General features: G+C 48.3%; 10 protein-coding genes across 10 annotated transcripts; 4 read left to right on the top strand and 6 right to left on the bottom strand.

The window, feature by feature from the left end:
- Positions 1–1,903: 1,903 nt before the first annotated feature.
- Positions 1,904–2,596, top strand: ONS95_003637 (uncharacterized protein; the record flags this gene model as incomplete). The annotated part of the gene is made up of 1 exon (XM_058496956.1): positions 1,904–2,596. The coding sequence occupies one exon, from the start codon at positions 1,904–1,906 to the stop codon at positions 2,594–2,596; it is 693 nt and encodes a 230-aa protein (XP_058352899.1).
- A 3,144-nt stretch (positions 2,597–5,740) lies between these two features.
- On the bottom strand, positions 5,741–6,948 carry SCS2 (phosphatidylinositol-binding protein scs2; the record flags this gene model as incomplete). The annotated part of the gene is made up of 7 exons (XM_058496955.1): positions 5,741–6,154; positions 6,201–6,335; positions 6,386–6,501; positions 6,575–6,633; positions 6,692–6,714; positions 6,784–6,854; positions 6,909–6,948. The coding sequence occupies 7 exons, from the start codon at positions 6,946–6,948 to the stop codon at positions 5,741–5,743; spliced, it is 858 nt and encodes a 285-aa protein (XP_058352898.1).
- A 481-nt stretch (positions 6,949–7,429) lies between these two features.
- On the top strand, positions 7,430–9,046 carry ONS95_003635 (uncharacterized protein). The gene is made up of 4 exons (XM_058496954.1): positions 7,430–7,651; positions 7,707–7,908; positions 7,976–8,126; positions 8,205–9,046. Exons 1-4 carry the CDS (start codon positions 7,567–7,569, stop codon positions 8,721–8,723), a joined length of 957 nt encoding a protein of 318 aa, XP_058352897.1. The 5' UTR covers positions 7,430–7,566; the 3' UTR covers positions 8,724–9,046.
- Positions 9,047–9,411: 365 nt separating this feature from the next.
- RAD52 (DNA repair protein rad52) lies at positions 9,412–11,187 on the bottom strand (the record flags this gene model as incomplete). Its single annotated transcript, XM_058496953.1, has 4 exons — positions 9,412–10,346; positions 10,396–10,428; positions 10,474–11,132; positions 11,180–11,187. The coding sequence occupies 4 exons, from the start codon at positions 11,185–11,187 to the stop codon at positions 9,412–9,414; spliced, it is 1,635 nt and encodes a 544-aa protein (XP_058352896.1).
- A 777-nt stretch (positions 11,188–11,964) lies between these two features.
- STS1 (Tethering factor for nuclear proteasome sts1) lies at positions 11,965–12,963 on the bottom strand (the record flags this gene model as incomplete). The annotated part of the gene is made up of 2 exons (XM_058496952.1): positions 11,965–12,827; positions 12,885–12,963. The coding sequence occupies 2 exons, from the start codon at positions 12,961–12,963 to the stop codon at positions 11,965–11,967; spliced, it is 942 nt and encodes a 313-aa protein (XP_058352895.1).
- Positions 12,964–14,743: 1,780 nt separating this feature from the next.
- Positions 14,744–16,859, top strand: ONS95_003632 (uncharacterized protein). The gene is made up of 3 exons (XM_058496951.1): positions 14,744–15,439; positions 15,539–16,572; positions 16,625–16,859. Exons 1-3 carry the CDS (start codon positions 15,230–15,232, stop codon positions 16,794–16,796), a joined length of 1,416 nt encoding a protein of 471 aa, XP_058352894.1. The 5' UTR covers positions 14,744–15,229; the 3' UTR covers positions 16,797–16,859.
- Positions 16,860–17,771: 912 nt separating this feature from the next.
- Positions 17,772–18,868, bottom strand: SKI8 (superkiller; the record flags this gene model as incomplete). The annotated part of the gene is made up of 4 exons (XM_058496950.1): positions 17,772–18,142; positions 18,204–18,731; positions 18,780–18,816; positions 18,866–18,868. 4 exons carry the CDS (start codon positions 18,866–18,868, stop codon positions 17,772–17,774), a joined length of 939 nt encoding a protein of 312 aa, XP_058352893.1.
- A 345-nt stretch (positions 18,869–19,213) lies between these two features.
- Positions 19,214–19,703, bottom strand: ONS95_003630 (uncharacterized protein; the record flags this gene model as incomplete). Its single annotated transcript, XM_058496949.1, has 2 exons — positions 19,214–19,293; positions 19,343–19,703. 2 exons carry the CDS (start codon positions 19,701–19,703, stop codon positions 19,214–19,216), a joined length of 441 nt encoding a protein of 146 aa, XP_058352892.1.
- Positions 19,704–20,040: 337 nt separating this feature from the next.
- CDC10 (cell division control protein) lies at positions 20,041–21,192 on the top strand (the record flags this gene model as incomplete). The annotated part of the gene is made up of 3 exons (XM_058496948.1): positions 20,041–20,176; positions 20,247–20,809; positions 20,860–21,192. 3 exons carry the CDS (start codon positions 20,041–20,043, stop codon positions 21,190–21,192), a joined length of 1,032 nt encoding a protein of 343 aa, XP_058352891.1.
- A 632-nt stretch (positions 21,193–21,824) lies between these two features.
- ONS95_003628 (uncharacterized protein) lies at positions 21,825–22,712 on the bottom strand (the record flags this gene model as incomplete). Its single annotated transcript, XM_058496947.1, has 3 exons — positions 21,825–22,151; positions 22,267–22,583; positions 22,703–22,712. 3 exons carry the CDS (start codon positions 22,710–22,712, stop codon positions 21,825–21,827), a joined length of 654 nt encoding a protein of 217 aa, XP_058352890.1.
- Between the last annotated feature and the right edge of the window lie 163 nt (positions 22,713–22,875).

Here is a 22,875-nt window from a genome sequence, read left to right as displayed (position 1 = left end):
AAAACTTTGGGTTTGGCAGAGTCGAATTTGAAGATTTTCACGATGACCACCAGCCGGAAAAATTTACATTATGAAGTACGGTACAAGAACGACGAGGAAGATCATTTCAACGGTATGTAAATGCAGTGGACATTCGGCATCGTTCCTTCGGCTTTATTCCGTATTCTGTGTCCTGTGATATCAACAAATGGTGTTTGTCCTTTGGAACGGGTGCTGACATTTATGCAAGACTTTTTAAGCTGGCTGAAAGCTGTACACCGCCGGCGGAAGGAAAACGTCGAACGCCGAGCGGAACTCGAGCGCATCAACGAACGCCCAGATAACGTTTCGGGCATTATCTATACGATATTTCGGAGTGATTGTGAAAATCTAGCCTCTCGACTCCGGGCTAATGGCATTGGAGCGAAGCCATACCATGCAGGATTAAGCACCGAAGAGAAGAATGGCACTCTCAAACGGTGGATCGAAAACGCTGAAGGCTATGACGTGATTGTTGCGACTACCGCATTTGGAATGGGGATCGATAAAGAAGACGTCAGATTCGTCGTTCATTGGCAACTTCCGAAGTCGTTTGAAGGATTTTATCAAGAGGCTGGTAGAGCCGGCCGCGATGGCAAAGCGAGCGCATGCATCATGTACTACAGTCGTGAAGACCGGGATCGAGCATACAATCGGCTGAGCAAGGATGGCAAAGGCTCTAACTTGGAGGCAAGAGCAAAGAGTCTGCAGAAGCTTGTTGATTACTGCGAAACTGTGGATACCTGCCGCCATCATCTCATCACGAAATACTTCGGCGAGAAAGACGTCCCGGAATGCGAATTTGCTTGCGACTGGCATAAGGATGCAAAGAAGCTCAGAAAGGAGAAGATGAACAACCTGCAGAGTGAGGAGTGGGTAAGCACGCAGAATGAACTTGGACGATTTCAGCAAGGATTCGAAGGTTATGATTGAAACAATTATGCTGGCATTTATGGGGGCGGATTGTGGCGGGCATATGCAAGATACCCCAAAGACGTAGTTCCTGGTTTGCGCGTACGTGATGCATTTGCATGCCTCAACTTACAAACGGTATTTTGCTCTTCTGGGAACACACGATGTTGATTCTTGGATACCAGGCACACTCCAGAAAAGCCAAAGTTTGAATGCTCGATTCAATCAGACAAGTGTCGAGTGGCTCCTTCTCTCCCTGGTTCCGTCTTTCAATCTTTGAATGGTTCAGGGCTTTCATTACTCGCCTTGCCGCAGGGAGAAAAGCCCTGCCTTCATCGTGGTACATTCTCCCTGCTGCTCTCGTGCATGGCTATGTAAGATTCCGCGCGGGCGCCTCTCAAAATCCAGACGTGTCTCGTTAGTTCAAATGTCTTCTTGAGCTTCTACTTGGTTGGTATGAGCTTGCTGGAGAAGCCTCCTAACAGCATTCGGATGTCGATGTACATTGCCTGCGGGTACCAAGCAGCTTCTGGGGCCCGCCGGTACATTACAGATCTTACTTTTTTGTCCTGTTCTTTCACCGTGTCGAAGACCAATTCAACTTTGAGGAGTGACAACTAGCAAACCTGTCGTTCATTCCAGACCCCTTCATCAATTGGCTTCTCACGCCCGACATTGTATAAGCCAGAAAGTGGTGCACATGCAGTAAGTACAGAAGCCGTCGGGATGGAGCATGTATTTGTTTCGGACTTTCCTTTACATTTCTCATACGCCAAATCTACAGTCACAAAATCCAGCAGAAGCAAACTTGTCTAGTTGGTATCATGAAAGTAGATGAAAGAATGACAGTCCGCAGGCAGACAAGCTCTTCACCGATTCGCGAGACAACAAACACGCTTTATCCTTTCGCCTCTAGCTTCTCATTGTCTAGAACTTTGTCAGCACATTCGTCTCTGCCGTTCTGCCAGCAGCGATGGTGGAGGTTGGGGCCTATATGATAGGTGTCCCCTTTTTGAAAGTGACATCGACCAGCATCTGCCTCTGCATTCAAACTTCCAGAGCAACCTTCACTTCACTACACACTCTCCACATCAAACCAAAACCACCTGAAATCATCGATCAATCACCTCCCTCTTCATCACCTTCTCCTGCTCAGACGTTTTCTACAGCCCCGACGTCACCAAACTTCAACGACAAGATGGCTGCCCCTTCGGTCACTCCGTCCAGCAACCACACCCAGGAGTATTCAATCAGTGGGTCGAGGAACGTGGCAACGTCGTCTCCCCAAAGACGATGGAGCCAGTCTCTTCACCCGCATCTCGGTCACCTAGCCTGCGCCGAGCCCAGCTGCGATTCCTACACCACCGGCCACGAAGTCATGAAGATCGACCCCATCTGGGACTACGCTACTCTCGGCGAGAAGATCAAGCACTGGGTCAAGACTGTTCAGAATGGCGATTCCAAGGTCCGTAGCTACCTTCGTCAGTGCGTCTGGACCGACGACCACAAGATCGTCTCCCTCAAGGTCAACTGGAACGGCCTTGCTGGCAACGGCTGGTCTGACAATGGCGAGACCATCATCACCGAGAAGAACTATGGTACTGTCCTTGCCATGATGGTCAAGCGCAATGCCATCGACAATTTGGTTGTCATCACGTCCCTCTAGGTGGGCTTTGGGAGGAGGATCAGATGAAGGATCCGTTCATGTATTTATCTGTCAATTTTCCGGGAATGGCTGCGATGGTAATTCCTGGTTTCTGATCACTCACAACACACTTGGTGCTCGGCTTCACATACACATCTCCTTTTTGGGAGTTTTGGTCTGGCATGATCATCGGAATTTGCTTCGCGGGAGACAATTTTCTCCATCACACTCCTTCACTTTGGGTTGTATTTACACTATAGGATATGCGGGATATGTGGGATTTTTGGGTTTGGATTTTCAATGACATACTCTTGTCATCGCCTTTGGTGTTCTTGCTGCTTTGGCTTTTACTGTGACTTCTTGAATGCTTGTGACTTGTGCTCGTGAGATCATACCATTTCCAGACCAAACTTACGACCCATGAGCGTGTTTACGTCCTTGAAAACGTCTGTAAATATTCACTCCACTCTCGGCCACTCAGCCTGCCATCCCAGCACATATGTCTCGCTCATACAGGGCCATAGTGATGTTCTATAACACCCTTTTCCCAAACAATCGAGACCCCTAACATGTACCCTACGATCCATAGAACTCTGTCATGGTTCCCTTTTCCCGCACTCGGCTGCTTCTGTGGCTGGACACCCTCCTTCAATGTGTAACCCTGTCGGTTGAATTCCCATGATGGAGTCAGGGGGACACTTTTCCTAACAGTCAACAGTGACATCCATTCAAACAGGTATATCATGAGAAAGATTAAATCAATTACTTTACCAGAAGGGCAGCCTCCAATTTAGGCTTCCGTGATTGCAGACGCACTCCTGCTGTGTTGCTAGTTCCCATCTCGCTTATCGGCAAAAATCAACAAAAACATCAACAATAAAACAACACCAAAAAAAGTCCGAATCCTTTCAGAACTTTCATATCACCCATTATCCATTTAAAAGTCCAAACGATAAGGATTGAAAAACAGCAAAATTCAACTGGAAGCCCACACTCGGATGCGTGTGAGGTTCCAATCTACAAACGTAATTGAATACGTTTTTTTTTCCGATTCGCTTTCGAATCCGCCGTTAGTCGTATGCGAACCGCTTTGTCCTGAACCTCTGATATGGCCGCCCACGGTTTTGTCGATGCTGGGTTTTTGATTATTTGGGTAGCTAGAAGTGGTAAGTCTGGCCTTCGCTTACGTGGTCGCCAGGGCTGGATTGTAGAGCGGAAGGGGAGGTGAGGATCGGTTGAGGGTACTGCAGAAGCTCGTTGAGTTTACATTGATTTTGGATCAATTCGTTGGCAGCAAGTGTATTTATTATCAATGTTTTACTGACAGCCTTCTAGATCCAGCCTACTGTTACCAAGTCAAGTTTCAACAATACTCCTCCCCATGAATTGATACTGCATAGATCTCGCAACTGTACCTTCTACACATCGCGTAGCTTATTTAAATGCTCGTACTGATAGAAGCACTTCAATGTGATGATGCCTCGAACTGAGATGATTTGGCCCCGAGCGATTACCGCTTACACTTTTAATGCCTCCGATTGACATCTCACCGGATTGACATCTCACCGCATGGAATCAAATTCACTACCTTGACAAAACACTCCGCATCTAGCAGCTATGCTATATATAGATATATATAGATATATATAAACCCTTCCTGCATATCCTAGAGTGACCAAAGAGAAGTTTTGCCCCTTGGGAAGGTTTAGGTGCCAGACGTGGAGAGTTGAGTCTATCTACGTCCGTCTGCAATGACAGCTCACTGTCCTGAAATTTCTGTTAGTTCGCAAACTTAACAGGAGAAATATACGCCATTGAAAAAACTAGATAGACTGTTCTAGTTTCTTTTGCTTGTCGATTACTCCAGTATCCACTGTCATCTCAACAACTCTGCTCCTCGATCGACAGCAAGCACCACAATGGCAGCAATAAACAGCATTATCGATTACAAGAATACTCCTGCATCTCTTCACCCGGCTACCATGAAGTCTCCTTGATACAGGATTAGACGCTGTCAACATTCTTTCACTTTCTAAGCCTCAGTACAAGATCCGCGATATGACCAAACACCAAACAGGCATGCGTAGGCTCTAGGAGTGCTAAGCTGGTTATGGATTTCTTTAGGCCTTCGGGAGGAGAAGGAGGTTTACATGCCTACAAAAACTGAATATGAGGCTGTGGCTGGGAATTGGAAGTTACAGTTTCTACGTTGTGGTTTCGTTTGCCTGAGGGGAGGAGGTGGAGGAAGTGAATATTTCGGGACATTATTTCCCCCAAGTTCCGTATTCAACGTAATACAGTGCTCAATAGCAGCGAAATTGAGATTCTCCCTCCATTTTGCTCATCACATATATCCTCAAGTTCTTTCATGCCCAAGCCATACAGCAAGCAGCTCCAACCATTCCCAGTTTGCGAACTACCGCCCTTCATAGACTGATAGGCTGGGAGATGTATGTCTATTTAGGTTTCTACGGGCGAGTACTTGCTATTCTGATCACATAGACCATCAAATCATATTTAAGCTAGGGATGAAGACATCTCTTGTTTGTTTAATGATATTCCATTGAATTGAAGGCGTGGCACGGCATTACACAAGTCGAGGCCTATCACTCACAGCTCTCTACCAAGTTCGCTGTCTCTTCGTTATACCTGTTTACGCCAAACATAATATAGAAGGAACAACGTCGTATATAAAGCAGCGAAAGAAATAATTGAAAAAGCAGCGCATAGAATACAAGACTTGATTTGGGTTGATTTATAGGAAAAGTCTTCTTTCATCGGTAGCGTCTTGGGTGCACACACTTAAAGTAGTCGCAATTAGAAGAAGAAAGGAACTACTACTCGCGTGGAGGAAGATGCTGTGCTCATATCCATCAATACGCAGGCCAGATCATTTGGATCAGGTAAATCAGATCAGTCATTCCAATCCATTCCATTCCACGACTCAAGAAAAGAAGAACGAAGTACAAGAAAGCCAGAATGGTGATTCCGTAGTGCTGATTTCGTACTTTAGGCCACCCAATCAAAATGCCTGCCTGCCTTCCATCCTGTCTGTCTGTCTGACTGACCTCTCTGCGTCTACCTGCCTATGTGTCTTACTTGCTTTCTCCAAAAGAAAACCAACGCCCCGCCCTATTTTACACTCCCCAAAAAAGTAGATGCGGCTCAGAAAAAGACATAGGCGAGCAAGAAGCTGATTAAGCAGAGGGCGGCAACGATCTGTAGTGGAACACCTTGGCTGGATTGGACCTGGTGAGCCAAGTTGTTGACGGTCTCGTTGCTGGTCTCTCCCTTGGCTACCTTGCGCATCCGTAGACCACCTTCTTGTGCGTATGATGAGATTGTAGCTTGGGCTTCGGCGAGCTTGGCCTTCATCTCCTCGTAGGACATGGGGGCGGCATTGCTGACTGCTGCTGGGATCGAAGATGCCAGGTTCGAGGCAGGTGACTTTCCTATTGGGGTATCGGTATCTGGCTTTGTTCCAATGGTAGACCGGCGGGTATCGGGGGTATAGGTCTCTTCTGGAGATGGGGAGCGTTGGTTACTGTAAGCTGGAGGGGCGGACTCGGGAGTATCAACCTAGTATATGTTAGCGCAGTCTTGCATGTGCAACAGGGAAACATACAGAGTGGTTCGAGATACCATTTACGCCATTCTTCATGGGTGTAACAGCAGCTTGACCACTTCCTGGAGCGAGGTAGACAACCCGGATCTTCTTCTCCTGAACACTCGACTTCTCGGCCTCGTCAACATGCTGCCACTGTGTCCTGTTAGTACGTATCCCCGGCAGATAAGGTCTGCGATCCTTACGATAGACTGGATATTGGTAAACTCTTTATCGGCAGTAACGGCAACGGATTGAACCAGGAACTTGTCTCTGCACTTGATATCCAAAGGAGGATCCTGTTTCATCGCCTGGAGAAGAACTGCGGGGAAACTGTCAGCATCGAAGCATCGAGAGACGTTTCCTCAACCTGGCTGGCGCAAGAGCCCACTTACCAGTAACCTCGACCTCCTTTCCTGGCTCGATTCTTCCGGAGTTGGGACGGACACAGTATCTGTAATCGTTGTCAACGATAGCTCCGAGGTTATGTATGCGGGGGGAGTGCGCCGTACTGCTTAGGGGCTGTAGTCTTAACCTGCATATCGGACAGAAGTCAGCATGTGGTGTACAAGTACTCGCGCAAGAGATATAGATGATCGCATACCTTGAAGGCAACAGGCGTACGGTTGGAGTTTCTGATCTTGAGCGATTGCGACACCTCGGTGGTAAAAGGCCCTATTGCTTTGTCAGATCCCCTTGTGCCAATCTGTATCATGGCAGAGTACATACGGGTGAAGGCAAGCTCGGTGGGCTCGATTTCGACGGACATGATGGCGGATTGAAGAGAGTTGGGGAAGTTGGCAGAGTGCTTGGTAATTGTATGAAACCAAGTATGTTGTCGCGGATATGTACCGATGGATCTAGCTAGACACACTGGCGGAGGATGAAGTCGGAAGCGATTGATCGAGGAGATAAAAGAAGGACAAGTATATCAGGTGCCGAGTCAAAGGGAGAAGCTGTGGTGAGTGACGGAGATGATTCACTTGTGCGTGGTGTATTGTCTTGTCTTGTGGTGGTGTCTTGCTTGCTTGTTGGTTGCTCGTCTCCGTCGGGGATGGTGGTGATCATGGACTGGGCCTGGGACGGGAACCGGGACTGTTCACTGGCTGGACAGGCTGGGCTGGTTGGGCTGACTGCTCCACCAGGTTCTTGGGTGGTTCCTCGCTAAAACGTCATTCACGGGGTGCGCGTGCGCCTAGCTGACCGGACTAGCTTGATCGTGGAGACGAGACCGAGAGACTCTCTTCCATTCCACGCTGGAACCCTTCCATAAATTTCGCCATCTCAAAAACAAGTACCTCCTCGTGCTCTACATACTCGATATCATATCTTCCAAAAATCGAATTCTCTGCAAAGAACATCCACAAGCTCTTCAACAGTATCCAAGATGGCAAACAGTGATCTATCAGTCCTCTTGGACATGGGCTTCGACAAGGACAGAGCAGAGCTAGCTCTGAAGAAGACCGGTTCTCGTAAGCTCCTCATGCTGTATACTATCGTAGCATAGCTAACATGTATCTCCTGCAGTAAACCCAGCGTTACAATGGCTCGAAGACAACCAAGACAAATCCTGGGAAGACATCACCGCCGCCGCAGCCGACGACGAGACCAACCCAAGCATCGAACCCGCACCCTTAAAGGAAGGAGAAGTCGCACAATCCCTAGTCTGCGAGGTCTGCCAAAAGAAGTTCCGGAGTATGACACAGGCGGAGGCTCATGGGGAACGAACGTATGTATGCCCCACTACTGCGAATACGGATGGAGGGGTAGACCTGGTGCTGACTGCGGGGTTGTAGTGGCCACGACCAGTTCGCGGAGTCAACAGAGGAAATCGCGCCGTTGACTGAGGAGGAGAAGAAGGCGAAGTTGGCGGAACTGAAGGAGAAGGCTGCGGCGAAGAAGGCGCTGAAAGCTATTCAAGATCGTGAAGAAGCAAAGGCGAATGAGGTACCTACAAACCTACACATCAACACTTTCTCCGCCTAAACCACACCATTAAGGAAGCTGCTAACCATCTCCCTCCAGAAAATCCGCATGAAGTCCACAAAAGAAGTCCAAGACGCAAAGGAGAACCTCGCCAAACAAGAACAAATCAAAGCCGCCGCAAAGAAACGCCAGGAGAAAGTCGACGACCTCGCCGCAAAGCGCCGAATCCAAGAGAAAATAGCAGCCAACAAGGAAGCCCGCAGACTCAAAGCCGAAGCCCAGAAAGCAGAACGCGAGGGTCGCGCCCCTCCACCAGACCCAACACTCGCAGCCGCAGCCTCAGCACAAGCCAGTTCGAGCGGTACTGCAGCGCCAAAGAAGGAAGTTACCGAGGCAAGATTGAGGTTACAGACTGCCACGGGGGTTGTGATGAAGACTTTCCCCGTGGAGACAACACTTTTTGAAGTTGCTCAGGCTTTGGAGGGAGAGAATGGTGGAGCTCCGGTTGAGAGCTTCACTATGACGTATCCTAAGAAGACATTCTCCGGCGGTGTTGATTTCTCGAAGACGTTGAAGGAAGCTGGTCTTGCGCCCAGTGCTGTTCTCATCGTCAAGTAAATGGGAAATGGACTTTTGAGATTACGAAGCATGAGCCCCGGGTTCTGTCATAGGCATCTGCATTTTTTTCTTTCTGGTTAGTACGAATCAAAACGCATGGGGACAGGTGCATGGATGGCGTTGGGAGAATGGGGTTGTTTTCCTCGACAGACAGTAAGAGCTTGTGTCTTCAGCCAGTTGAAATAACTTCAAGTTATTTATAAACTTGAACTGCGCTGGTCTAGGTCTACAAATCCACACATAGACGGGCACAATCAAAATATTGAATATTCAAAAAGCATACAAGTTCACCCTATGAAAAGAGTGAGCGAGACGGATGCCGGTTATATGAGATGTGTATATGCACTCTGGACAACTCTCCCATTCCAGTCAAGCTACAAAATCTATTTTATTTCGTTTTCCATCCTCACAAGCCAGACAATCGTGCTAATAGCTTGCTCGCCGTTCTTGGTTTCTTTGAGCAATCTGCTCTCTCTATCTCCTCCACTGCGCCCTTTGATCCCATCAAAGAAAGTAGGCAAGCCAATTATACTTTTTCAGCAAGAGCAATTAGCCTCCTTTCCCAGATGTCTGTAGGTAAGCTAAGTAACTATCTGAACTCCCATCCGTACGCCCAGCAAACGCCCAAGCAAAAAAGTTCAAAAATCTGATAACGGAGGATTCCCAAACGCCACCCATAAGCACTCCTCTAACCATTCATTCGCTGCCTCTTGACATCACCTCCCTGTTCCGCACCAGCACCAGCAATCGCTCCATTCGGCGGCAAATCATGTAACGGCGCCCTCGAATCAACCGGCCTCTTATTAGCTATCGTAGGCGGCTTATATGAATTCCTATTATTCATCATCGGGCTCGGACTCCCCGGTGCTCCAATCCTCCTGGTGTTGTCAAGCTGCGGATTCATGATATTGGGCCTTGGAGCACCTGCACCAGGAGCAGCAGCTACAGCTTGACTAGATCCAGGAACGTGCTTCAAGTCTCGGGTGAGCGGTTTGGAGGATTTGTGGTCGATGCCAGGGGTTTTGCGGATGGATGGTGATTCGGCGTGAGGGTTAAAGACTGGTAGGTGGGCTGGGATTGCGGGAGGTGGAGCACCGTCTGTGGTTGTTCCTTCGGGGAGCATTTGGGCAGCGCGGGCGGAGAAGAAACCTTGCCCCTGGGGTGGGAGGGAAGTGATGTCGTTGTCGTTTGAGGAGGGTTTATTTAGACGGGCAGGAGATGCTGGTGCGGAGGGTGGACCGTTACGACTTGGTTGGTTGAGGACTCGTCCGGCTATCGGATTTGGAGGTGGCATTGGTCGGTTTTGGGCATTTGCATCCGGTTGTGGGCGATATTGTTGGCCTGCTCCGCTGCTAGTTCGTGTGAATCTACTGTTTGGAGTTTGGGGTTGTGGTGGTAGATTGCTGTTTTGTGGTGCTGGACCTGTTGGTCGTCCCGGAGGTGCTCTAGGCTGTGGATGATTGACTTGAGGTCTGCTTTGGTTTTGAATTCCAGAATTGGGTAGGGCATTACCATTGCGGGCACCGTTGAAGTGATGTGATGCTGCTGCGGGGGGCTCTGGCACAACTACTTCGTCTGGATGAGAATCTGGATCAGCTACACTGAAGTCTGCTTCATCGAAATCTGGATGTTGTCAGTATAGGCTGCTGTAGACGGGGTGAACGAAACCTACCTCCGTATTCGTCCTCGAGCGTATCCTCCGATACTATTTATATTAGCGGAAGCTGTTTCAATGGTTTCCGTGACCTACTCAAGCTTGTATTCCCAACCATGGCCTGTGGTTTCTCTTCCATCTGCTTGATTTCCGGTTCTTTCTTAGGTTGCGGTGCGAAAGTAGCATGTCGATGCAATCTATCCGGCTCAAATTTCGACGACCCAACCTTCATCTTCGTAACAGCCTTGACGTAGTCCTTGTCATAAAGGCAATTGCCCAGCACATTTCCAAAGTTCTTTAGCGCTCTCTTCAGACCGTCCGTCGTTCCCTCCTTCTTCGCCTTTTCAAAAGCAGCTGCCTTGCCTTTTGCATTCTCCATATGTCCATACCCAATATCTTCATGGAATGTACCATCCCGAAGCGTAACCCGTACAATGACGGATAATCCCAAGCTGACTTTCATCGTCTGGGGATTCTCGTCCACGAAATCAACTTGGATGTCCATGATCTGGCTGGACCAGCCGTTGAATCCGAAGACTTCATTGGCAAGCTGGATAGATTTCTCCGCTGCTAGATAGTGTACTTTTTGGTTCGAAGGACCTGTCCGAGATGATATGTACTCTGGACCCAATTGCTTCTCAAGACGGGCTTGTAAAGTCGCAATTTCTTGCGCCGTGTAGGGAGACACCTGTGGAATGATGGGTTCGAACGGGTTCAAAGCTGCTCTCCCGGTCGCGTTATGCTGGTCGCCAGGCCTATCTATGTTAGCATCCAGGTCGCCATCAATGGTCTCTAGACATACGCAGGCATCTTAGAATGGCAGATGAGCAAGGAGAGGCGATTCCAATTTCACATTGATTGTGGTGGTTGATAATACTTGGTGTCGTCACGTCTGATAGTGGCCCTAGGCTGCCAACGCGTTTGTTGTGAGGTTGGCAGGAGGCAAATCAACACGGAGTCACGGGTCACTAGCCACATTCTCCAGTGGCTGTGCAAAACTCTCCAGTTCGTGGTCACAAGCACAACCTGGGAGATAAATTATTGTGACAACGGAAGCTGCCTGCTAATTAAAATGTATAATCAGAAATTGATACATGTTATGGGTTTGATTGGTGACATTTGCTGGATTTGAAGACTAGAGTCAAGCCACTGAGAGGGGTACACATCAGCAACTCCAATGAAATACCATGAACCTTTCTTGCTCGGTCACAAATTCAGCGCTTAAGTTGATATGCTCCATTTCCATTCCAGTCCCAGTAGTCGCAGTCTAAGCTATCGACCCAGTTCGCTATGATAAAGAGTGTGCGCCTAACATAACAGCCTCCCAGTAAGGAAACAGGCCCAAATGCAGAAAATAGAATCCACCCAATAGCGAAACCAGAACTCCCAAAGCATGCTCCAAAATCGAGCTCGAGTCAAGGAGAAGGGGAATCGTCGTAAGTCGTAAATACTGCCTTTGGTTAAGTACCGTATAAGCACAAGAACGCCGCGGTGTGAGCTGCCGTCTTCTATTCCAGGAATCCCACGCATGCTATGACACACTTCTCTCCTGCATGATTATGTACGGGTGTCTTCTCGTTCTCGTAATTACCAAAGTCCAACACGGACAGGCATATTACCAGGACTAGCACCATAGGTTCCATTCAGTAATTGATTGCGGATCGATCCAGAGTCGTTGGAACCCGAGCCTGAGCCAGCACCCATCCCACCCATCCAACCAAGATTTGATCCAAGAGCATTAAGAGCAGCTTGCATACGTCCTCCACTCTGCTCGTTGTGCTTGGATAGTCTTTGATCCCATCCACCGGAATGTAATTGAAATCCTCCACCACGTTTCGAAGCCTCACTGATGACAACCGCCCAAGCTCTCGAGATCTCGTCGTAAGCGTTATCTTTGTGGTGTTTGTGAGATTGGCTGTCCCACTCGGGGAGATCGTGGATGACTTTGGTTGCGTGGTCTAGGTAGGTGAGGGATACGGTGGTTTGGTTTTCGTTAGGAGGAAGGTAGTGAGGTGTAAAGTCGGTCAAGGCATCGATCAGCTCGTTTAGTTGTTGCTTGACTCGGTTGTAGGCATAGTCTGAGCCAGCATTTCCACCGAATGGAAAGGCTTCTCGCAACTTGTCTTGATACTTAGACAGAACTTCGACCGTGGAAGCCACGGACGGTCTAGGAGCTGACGAAACCACCTCTGAACCAATCTGGGGATGACGCTCGCATATTGTTTGGAGAACGGATCGGAGAGAATCGGCATCTAGGGTTTCGAGGAGACGGGGGAGAGCGAGGGGTCGACCGCTGATTTCGTTGGCTCTGACTTTCTTTGACGGGCGAGCCAGAGGACGAGCTGCAAAAGCGGGGGATGCCTGGGGCGAGATGGACATGCTCTCATCGTGGCCGTCGTCGTCGGCTTTTCTCTTTCGGGTGGTCATCCTGGATGGAGTATGAGGAGAGGCTGTAGGAAAGGCACACATTAGCAGAGGAGGCAGAAGCGGTAATTCGCACGGCCTACCAAGGTTTTGATGGGCGTCGTGGTGATAGAGCGGGTACTGGCTGAAGGACGAAGGATGTGTTGGTAGCAGAACGTTCATCTTGGTGAAGTTCACGATATGGTGTCCAGTATTTTGACGATAGGCCCTCCAGCAGGCGTTGTGTTGTGGAGTGAAGAGGTGCTGGAGGTGATGTGGAGGAGAGACTCGGGAGAGTTGACAACTTAGAGGTGCTGAGTAGATGGGGTCGGGCTCGAGCTACTGCTTGGCGACGCTAGCGGTTGTCAAAATTTGGCCCTAATCAGACGACAACAAATGACAACAATGCGTGAATCAGAACAGTACTTTGTTTTCAAAGGAAGCAAGATTGAGGCGAACTCGATGAATACATCTTGTTTTGTGGATAAGGTTACGGAGCCGCATTGACCGTTTTCGTCTTGTCAATTACTCGTATCGCCACCCTTAATTTATTCGACAAGGTTACAGTATACCCCCACCAGGAAGAAGTGGAAGTGTGACCTTGGTTGCGATGTCAACAGCAACGCAAACAAAACGCATCCCAGATCAGATAAGAAGAGGCGTCATTAAAGAGCTTCGCAGCTAGATACAACACTGTATACTTGCTTAATTATCTGTGGGCCAGCCAGTTGTAAACATTCTGAAGTTAGCCTCGAGCTTGAAGATTAATATTGATTAAGAGGCTTTGGAGTGCTTCAGAGAGGGCTGACCGAAGCAACGACTTGATATCGAGGATTCGAATCTTCTTATCGAATATCCGATCCTCTCGATGGTTACGGCTGCACATCATCCCTTCAAATCATATACCTCGCCTGAACGGGTGTGCCCTGCTTAGCCAGTTCTAGTGTCTTCATAGCCTGGATGTCTGCGTCCGCTCTTTGCCATTTATCTTACAACGACCACTGTCCTTTTATGATCATTTGACGTTCTACTTCTTTGATAATAGAGCGATTGCTTCTCGATTCGGAAACTCGAGGATGGCTCATATCTTTACTTCTTCACTGAACACCATGGTGCGGTTTGTGTTTTCACCCTGCCACTGTCGGTTCTTCCCGCAGAAGAACGTTTTGTCATGTTATCATCCTCCGGATTCCACATTACCAACCATTAGCTTTTCAGTATTGTTTGGAGTCATGGCCACTAATCCGCTGCTTACTTATATCCAGGACGATAACAGAAGTCTTTGTTGGGCTCTGGGCGTCGATGATATTATGCCATCTGCAACATGATATGTGTGGAAGACTGGACCCCCCATATTCGGTCACTGGAACTTATATTGTTGAAAGCTAGATCTACAATCAGCTGGCTGTTGGTTATTGAATAACCCTCGAAGTAAGTATGTGTAAGTGCTAATATTTCCAACAGAATATGTTTAGGAAGATGGTCTACTTCATCTTTATGTGTCTCAGAAGTTCAAACAGAGCTATCCGAATATTATCATGGATCTGCTTCTGGTCCCAAGATCATTTACCTATTATTGCATACAGAAACAGGTCTGCACGATGCAGAGGTCGACAATTGTGCGCAGTCGAATTTCTTCACTTATTTCCATAGACGCACAGCCTTGGGCCCGCAAGAATTGAAGGGAAAAGTCTTGTCGAAGAGATCTTACATTCGTGGTGTCGGAGCCTGTAAGCATTGACCATTGCTGGGCTGCCTCAGATGTCTTCCTCCTGCATAGTCTACCCCGACGGGTATTGCCTTCGTAAGGACTCGCCGATAAATATGATGTAGCTGGAGCATGGGGATCTGCTCTTGAAATATACTACGGAGATGATTCAGTCTCACCCTGCAGCCCGGATCGGGCCTGGAAATGAGCTCGCTTATCTCGCCACCCAACTCTCCACCTTCAACAACAAGCAAACTTTCCAAGAAGCTTTCTTCGTGCAAGATGGAGACTAATAATTAACCTTCCGGACGTTCATAAATTCTCCTAGTCTTCCATCGCCTTACAAAGTTCATGCCAAGTCCCAACTTTAAAAGTGGACAGACGAAGCTATCCAAGCATGACTAGTGCGCACGCCATCCGCGCCAATGCAGAATCAGTTACATCTACCAGAATCAAGAGGCTCTCGCGGTATATGACGGCTTTAGAGTCCCATTTTTATTGTTTAAACACTACAAACTTTTCCACCTGTTCTGCATGGGAAAATTGAGATGCGAAAATCTCAGTTTGCGTGACAAACGCATTCATGGGGTGTGAGAGCACGCCACTTGGCGAAGAGGTTGGTATATAAGTATGTTGGTACCTTGATTCTTAAAAATGGCACTATTGGGCTCTGTATGCTTTCGTTTATAGAATTCTTATCTGCATTCTTTATTTGCGTTGTACTGTACTTGATTGTTCAATATGGGAATCGATGGATCTGTCGACGGCCGAGTGCACAATGATACAAGCTCAGAGGAGGCGGGTCTTGCAGAGACACAGGTCGCTCAAGTGAAAAGAACATGGTATCGATCAGTTCCATTTCAGATTGCAGTAGCAAGTGGTGTCTCTTTTACAGCACCAGGAATGTGGGATGCGCTGGGAGGACTAGGTGCTGGTGGTGCTGCTGAGCCAGTGAGTGACATTTCCGTATCAGACGTGTTTATGTGAACGATACTTTCAAATTGAAAGTTTCAATTTAGCTTGATAATTCGATACTAAATATGAAAACAGTATGCCGTATCTGCAGCCAACGCCCTGGTATATGGTCTCTTCTCCATCGTCTGCGTTCTCGCAGGAGCAATCAACAACCGCATCGGCCTGAAATACGCACTCGCACTCGGTGCCATAGGCTATCCACTCTACGGAGCCGGTCTTTACACCAACAATGTCTATCCCACAACATGGTTTATGTTACTCGGCAGTGCCATCTGCGGCATCTCAGCCGGCTTCTTCTGGGCCGCCGAAGCAGCCGTCATTATCGGATATCCCAGCCCTAAAGAACGAGCATTCTACCTCGCCATCTGGCAGACCGCCAAGGCATCGGGCCCAATCGTAGGCGGAGCCATCAATCTGGGTCTAAACGCAAATCGATCAACTGCTGGATCAGTGGGAAGTTCGACTTACATCGTCTTCATTGTAATCATGTGTCTCGGCCTCCCCATCGCGCTCCTGCTTAGCCCGGCTTCAAAGGTCTGGCGAAAGGACGGCACGAAAGTCCTGATCAACAGACAGGATACCTACGCCGCTGAGTTCAAGGCCCTGTGGAAACAACTCGCCTCCCGCCGGATCTTGCTCCTGCTTCCAGCTTTCTTCATCAGCTACTTTTACAACGGATACAACAGCACGTTCTTGACCCAGCACTTCACTGTTCGATCGCGGGCCTTCTCGTCATTCTTCACTAATTTCTCTGGAGTGTTCAGCTCTTTCTTGATCGCTGCTCTCCTGGACAGACAGTCCATCAAGATCAAGACCCGAGCCAAGATCGCTTTCACCTGCATCATCACCGTCTTGATCGGGACATGGATTTGGGCTTCAATCCTCCTCAAGCAATTCATGGATGCACCTGAGATGCCTGTATTCGATTGGTTCACCGGTGGATTTGGGAAGTCATATGCCCTGGTTTTCTTCTGGGCATTTGGTGGACAGGCTTTCCAGCAGTTCTTGTACTGGCTTGTGGGACAGTACTCGACTGATATCTCGTCGTTGTCGCACGTCACTGGTATTCTGAGAGGGTTTGAAGCACTTGGTCAGACTGTCGCATGGGCGTAAGTGCACTTATTCGAAATTACGATGAAGATATATGCTGACGAGTCACAGAATGCAAACTGCTCCAAATGCGAACGGATTCGCGAGTATTGGTGTAAACTTTGGGATGACTGTTCTCTGTATTTTCCCAACTTGGATCGTGCTTTCGGAACTTGAGGGAAGTCATGAGGTTCAGGAGGTTCTTGATGAGCCTGTGAAAAAGGTGGTCGATGACAGCAACTGAAGAGCTTGAAATCAGCTACTCCATTAACTGGTTAATACAATAATAACTAATTTAGACTCTGCCTCTCATTTTCAAAAATATGCAGCGAGCTGGATGTGTGGCCCACTCTTTTCAACTGCAAGCTACATTTGATCACCTGCATCAGATTTTGAAGTCCCAACACCTGCCACACTCATCACTCCAATAGCTCGCTTAGGGTGCTGGACCAGAACAACAAAACAACATGACTTGTAACCAAAACCTCCTCTTATTTATGCTACTGATCCTACACAACAACAAGCTTGAGATTTCACCAAGTGAGAGTCTCCCTAGCCCTTCCATCCCAGCATCTCCATCATCCAGAACAGCGAGTCCATTTGGAGCATGACCCTACGCCTTACAAGGCTAACCTTCTTCAATTGTGTGGTGCAATGACAGTGGTGGTCATTACTGTCTACTGCCCGGGCACGCGGTCTGATAAGTCCCCATGATTTATGAACATCTTGCATTGTATTTTGTGGTGTATGGATCAATCTGCAGTGATAACAATATGTCGTGTCTACTATATCCTGTTCCAATAATCTGATGAAATCTTCTCGCTACAGTGTCGTAGAAGTTTGAAGCTATTTTGTCTTACCCAAGACATAAATAAGAGCATTCGCTTAAGACCGCCAGTTCTCCAGATACGAAAGGTATTCAGCAATGAGGAAGAACTGAAAAACAACACTTGAGGAGCTACAATATCTTTAAAAAACGAGACGTATGAATTGTCAGCCAAGAAAGTTGCCCTGACTCTCATGAATCTGTGACCTGTTCCATCACTGTTATCGATGGCACTTTGGGAAATAGGGTAACAAAAAGCCAGCATCAGCTTTTAGATTGCAGGTCTAGACGTCCTTTCTATGCTCCATAAGTTCCAGTCCAATGCAAAACATGCTGTAGCAAGTTTTTGTCATTATCAATAGCCAGCCAATCTCTACCCACATGCCTCATCGTTTAACCTCCCGTAGCCTCTCTATAGAACGAGATACTCCTATTCGCCCCGGCCGTAGCAAATGCCTCACTCCTACCCGTCTTGGGCAACCACTTTACACTCCAGAGGGTCTTGTCCGTCTCACTGTGTGTTGCAACACAAGTTCTCTGATCGATCGACCACACCTTGACCTTGCCGTCGAATGATCCGCTGAGGAGATACTCGCCGGTATCACTCCAGTCCACTGAGAAGATCCATGCTGAATGGCCTGTGAGATTCGCTACTTGCTCGCCATGCTGGACATCGTAAAGTGCAATGACACGTGCATCTCCTGCTGCTGCCAGTCGAGTGCCTGCTGGCGAGAAGGAAACGGTTCGTACTGGCTTGACCAGACCTAGAAGTCGTTAGATCATTCCTTTCCAGCCGAGAAAAAATAATGCTCAAGGGAGACTTACCAGGCAACGAATACAGCATCCTGCCCGTATCATTATTGAAGACATAAACTCCACCATTCTCATGCCCACTTGCCGTAAATCTCCCATCCCGACTAATATCAATACACAGCCCAAAACTCCCCTTCGTCTCGTACTCTCTGATCTTCTTCCTCCCCGCCTGCAAATCCCACACATTTATCCTCCCATCATACGTCGTGCTAGCCAGAAACTGCCCATCTTCACTCAACGCCACAGCCCAGATCTCACCAGCCTTATTGCCGTCTACAATCTTGCCTTCTTCGCTCCATTCGCCCGTATCTTCAGACAAAGACCATATCTTCACTTCGCCGCCGAATCCTGCGCTGGCGAGGGTCTTGCCGTTGCGGGATGTGACGAGGTGGTGGCAGCCCAGCTTGTGTGCGCCGGTGAGAGTTTGCGCGAGTGGGATGTCGGGCGAGAGTGTGGAGTGGACTTTGATTGAGGAGGCACCAGAGGCGGAGAGGACTTGTGTGGGTGTAACGGCCAGAGAGAAGATGTCGGTGATGTGGGCTGTGGGAGGTTAGCTGAGGCTTGCTTGGAGGGGTAGCTTCAACACACCATCATCCACCGTGTGGGTTGTGAGATACTGTTTCGACTAGTACGTATTAGCTTTTGGTTGTTAGATCAGATAGAGAGGTATCTACCATGGTCACCTGGAATTGGAGAGCATGTCAAGGTGGTGGTCGAAGAACGCAAGTTTGATGTTGAAGGTTGGAGCTTTGGCGGGGTTGAAAGTCAACATAAACTGGCATGGCAGAGCCATATTGAGAAACAAAACTTGACAGAATGTAGGATATTCTTTTGATTCATCATGGCAGATTCTCATTCTACATTTTAGTACATTTATTTTTGTACAAGTCGGGCACCGGAAATTCTTTCCATGACACATCTGAAGTCCCCAAAACGCCTGGTGCTAATGCTATGCAACACAAGTGACTTCCCTCCAATTCCTTCTATACAACACCGAACCTCCACCTTCGCACTCCCTGTAATCACTTCGTATCTGCCTCCTTGTCGGCTTTGGTTGTTTCGGCCAGTTTCTCAGATTTCCCCTTGAACATGTCCTTCAATTCTGGATTTCGTTAGCCCAAAACTCTACTGGATAGACTGTAATTACACACCAGATACACAATATGGACACAGCAAATGTGCTCTCTTCAGATGCCCGCATGCCGAGCATCTGTTCAGAGAGGTTACATCCTTCAATCCCTTTCCTGCCATCTGTCTCGTCCTCTTCTTCATGTGTGAAGTCTTCTTCTTCGGCACCGCCTTCAATATTGACTCCCATATTCCTTCTAACAGACCTGGCACATTGAGATGTATCGCGGAAGGAATCGCAAAGGCGATTGATGGGATGATGGGGAGAAATAATTGTCGAGAGTAGAGTGTAGTGAACTGTGACGCATTCGAGATTGACGCTGCAGAGAGTCGTGGGAGGAAGGATGAGAGGATCGAAGACGTTGTTGAATGAATTGCGGCCATTTTTGCAGTCTCCCACTCTGTTGAGGCTGTTGATGTGAGGGTATTCAAAAATCGATATCTGCTCTACCTCGGTGCTGTTCCTCTCACATCCGATGGACAATCTTTGAAGCTTTCGCGGATGCCGCCAGGGGTGCATGCAGCTTTAAGCTCAGACGAGACTAGTGGCATTCATGTCCCCCTTCCCCTTTTCCAGGAGCGCGACACTTATTTTGCGGAGAGACCACAGCGAGATATCCCTTCTTAACAATTTCCCACCTCAAACCGCTGCAACTCCAAACTCTTCGATCCCGAACACCTCGTAAACAGATCTCTGGTTACTCGTTCATATCTGGCAACAATGGCAACCATCCAGGATAGACATGCTCCTCAGCAATCCGTATACCCACGCAGCCACGTTGGTTTCGACAGTATCACATCGCAGATTGAGCGCAAGCTCTTGAAGCGTGGTTTCCAATTCAATGTTATCTGTGTTGGTATGTAGAGCACTTTGAAACTCGGAACGATGTATATTATTTGCGCACTGTCTAACGTTCGTTACTACAGGACAAACCGGTCTCGGAAAGTCAACTCTGATTAACACCATCTTTGCCTCGCACTTGATCGACTCCAAGGGAAGACTCACCCCCGACGAGCCTGTACGATCGACAACCGAAATTCAAACCGTCTCCCACATTATCGAGGAAAATGGAGTCCGTCTGCGCTTGAACATTGTTGATACCCCAGGTTACGGAGACCAGGTCAACAACGATAGATGCTGGGACCCAATTGTCAAGTACATTAAAGATCAACATTCCGCATACCTCCGAAAGGAACTCACAGCCCAGCGTGAACGTTATATTCAAGATACCCGCATTCACTGCTGCTTGTTCTTCATTCAACCATCTGGCCATGCCCTGAAGCCAATTGATATTGTTGTGTTGAAGAAGCTTTCAGATGTTGTCAACGTCGTTCCAGTCATTGCCAAGTCCGATTCTCTGACCCTCGAGGAGCGAAGCGCATTCAAGGAGCGCATAAAGGAGGAGTTTGCGTTCCATAACCTTAAGATGTACCCATACGACAACGATGAGTTTGACGAGGAGGAGCGTGCTTTGAATGCTCAGATCAAGGTATGTGGATGCAATTGCAGGAGGAAAGAACTCATACTAACTAAAAGCAGAACATCATTCCATTTGCTGTTGTTGGATCTGAGAAGTCAATTATTGTTGGAGGCAAGCAAGTCCGTGGCCGCCAAAACAGATGGGGAGTCATCAACGTTGAAGATGAGAACCACTGCGAGTTTGTCTACCTCAGAAACTTCCTCACCCGAACCCACCTCCAAGATTTGATCGAAACCACCTCGCAAATTCACTACGAGACCTTCCGTGCCAAGCAATTGCTTGCACTTAAGGAGAGCAGCGCAGCAGGTCACGCTGGATCCCGACCAATCAGCCCAGCAGCCGATAGAGAACTGAGCAGAAATTCTCAAAGGATGACCATGAACGGCTACTAGGGAGTTATGAGGATTGTGGCGTCAGGTTGTTATGATAGCAAGACGATTGGACTGGAGCTCTTCGGGAAAAGCGACTTTTCTAAGGGGCATAATTTCCTTGAGCAGGCCAAGGAGAGCGTTTAATGGCCGGGGCTTTACTCTTTTCTACTTTATGTTTTCTTGTGTCCCTTCTGAACCTTTTCCCATATTTCTTCCTTTGCTTAATTAGCCTTCTCAGACCTCCATTTCTACGGATATGGAATCAATGGAGAACTCCTTTTCTAATCAGTAAAGTCAGCTGTCTCTGTGCGTCTCTTTGTGCCGGTCGAAAATGAGTGTGATATGTTGAGAATTTAGAGCTAGGGTTACCTGGAGGTTGGAACTCTTTGGCCTTGACCGCTTTTCTTGACTGACATGTGACCATGCCTTTGAGGATTGGTCCTCAAATTTAGTTTTAACTGTATGACTATATTTCTATTCTTCTATGTGCAATGATGTATGTCAATGGCTCAAATGCTGGACCTAAGCACCGAGATTAACCAATACCTCCCTCTACATCCTCAAACTCCTCCCATCTATTCACACCACCACCATAACTCCTCTCCCAAAATACCTCCAAGTTATGCCCCGAATCTATATCCACCCGAATCCCCTCAATCCAACACACTCTCCCCCGCCTTCCCCCCATCCTTCGCACTCTGCTCCTGCGTCTTCTTCTCCCCTCCCACAACTCCCTTAAACACAAAATCCTCCAACTTCTTATATGCCTCCTCCAGATCATCATTCACAATAATCAGGTCATGCACACCCTCTACGCGACTATACTCCAGCTCATTCTTCGCCTGCGCCAGCCGCTTCTGGATACTATCTTCCTTCTCCGTGCCGCGGTTTCGGAGCCGCGATTCGAGGATCTCCATGCTGGGGGGTGCAATGAATACGTAGCGTGCGGAGAGGGAGGAGGATTTGATTTGTTTGACGCCCTAGGAAATTGAATGTTAGCTGTGTTGATTGTAGAAGCATTAAAATAGCCACAATCAAGAGAGGGCACAAATAGACAGGAAGTCAGAGAAACAATAAAGGCAAAAAAACACAAACCTCCATCTCAATATCCAACACCACCACCCTCCCGCCCTCCGTCAACTCCCCAATCATCTTCTTACTCGTCCCATACCTGTTCCCTCCAAACTTCGCATGCTCCACGAACCCCTCCTCCGCAATCATCTTCTCAAACGTCGCCATGTCCGTGTAGTAGTAGTCCACATCACGCTTCTCTCCTGGGCGGGGGTCCCGCGTTGTGTGTGAAATCGAGGTTGCGAATTGGGAGGGGTGTCGGTCGAGGAGGAGCTTGTATAATGTGCCTTTGCCAACGCCTGAGGGCCCGGAGATGATTATGGGGCGGGTGTCGCTGGGGACTGTGGAGGAGAGTGAGCTTAGGTTTTCTGCTTCTGCATCTTGGCTTGGGGGAGGTTGGGAGTAGAGGGGTAGTTGAATGGGCGGTGGGAAGAAGCTTAGGAGAGCAGACGGAACTTACCTGGCGCCATTGTGTATCTGCGTAACGGTGTACTGGAATATCTGGTTGGGGAGAATATGCGGGAGGTATATTTGAGTCGGGGGAGAAGCATAGATGTGTAGGACAAGGGAGCGGTGGGGATTTTGGTGGTGGTGGGAGTGAAGTCGACGGAGTTGCTTTTTTGTGGAGCTTAG

The sequence above is a fragment of the Cadophora gregata genome (genome assembly GCF_030347475.1).
Source record: "Cadophora gregata isolate MNR1 chromosome Unknown scaffold_13, whole genome shotgun sequence".
NCBI lineage: Eukaryota > Fungi > Ascomycota > Leotiomycetes > Helotiales > Ploettnerulaceae > Cadophora > Cadophora gregata.
The sequence above is the reverse complement of the archived record's forward strand: the minus strand, read 5'-3'. Positions and strand labels throughout refer to the sequence as shown.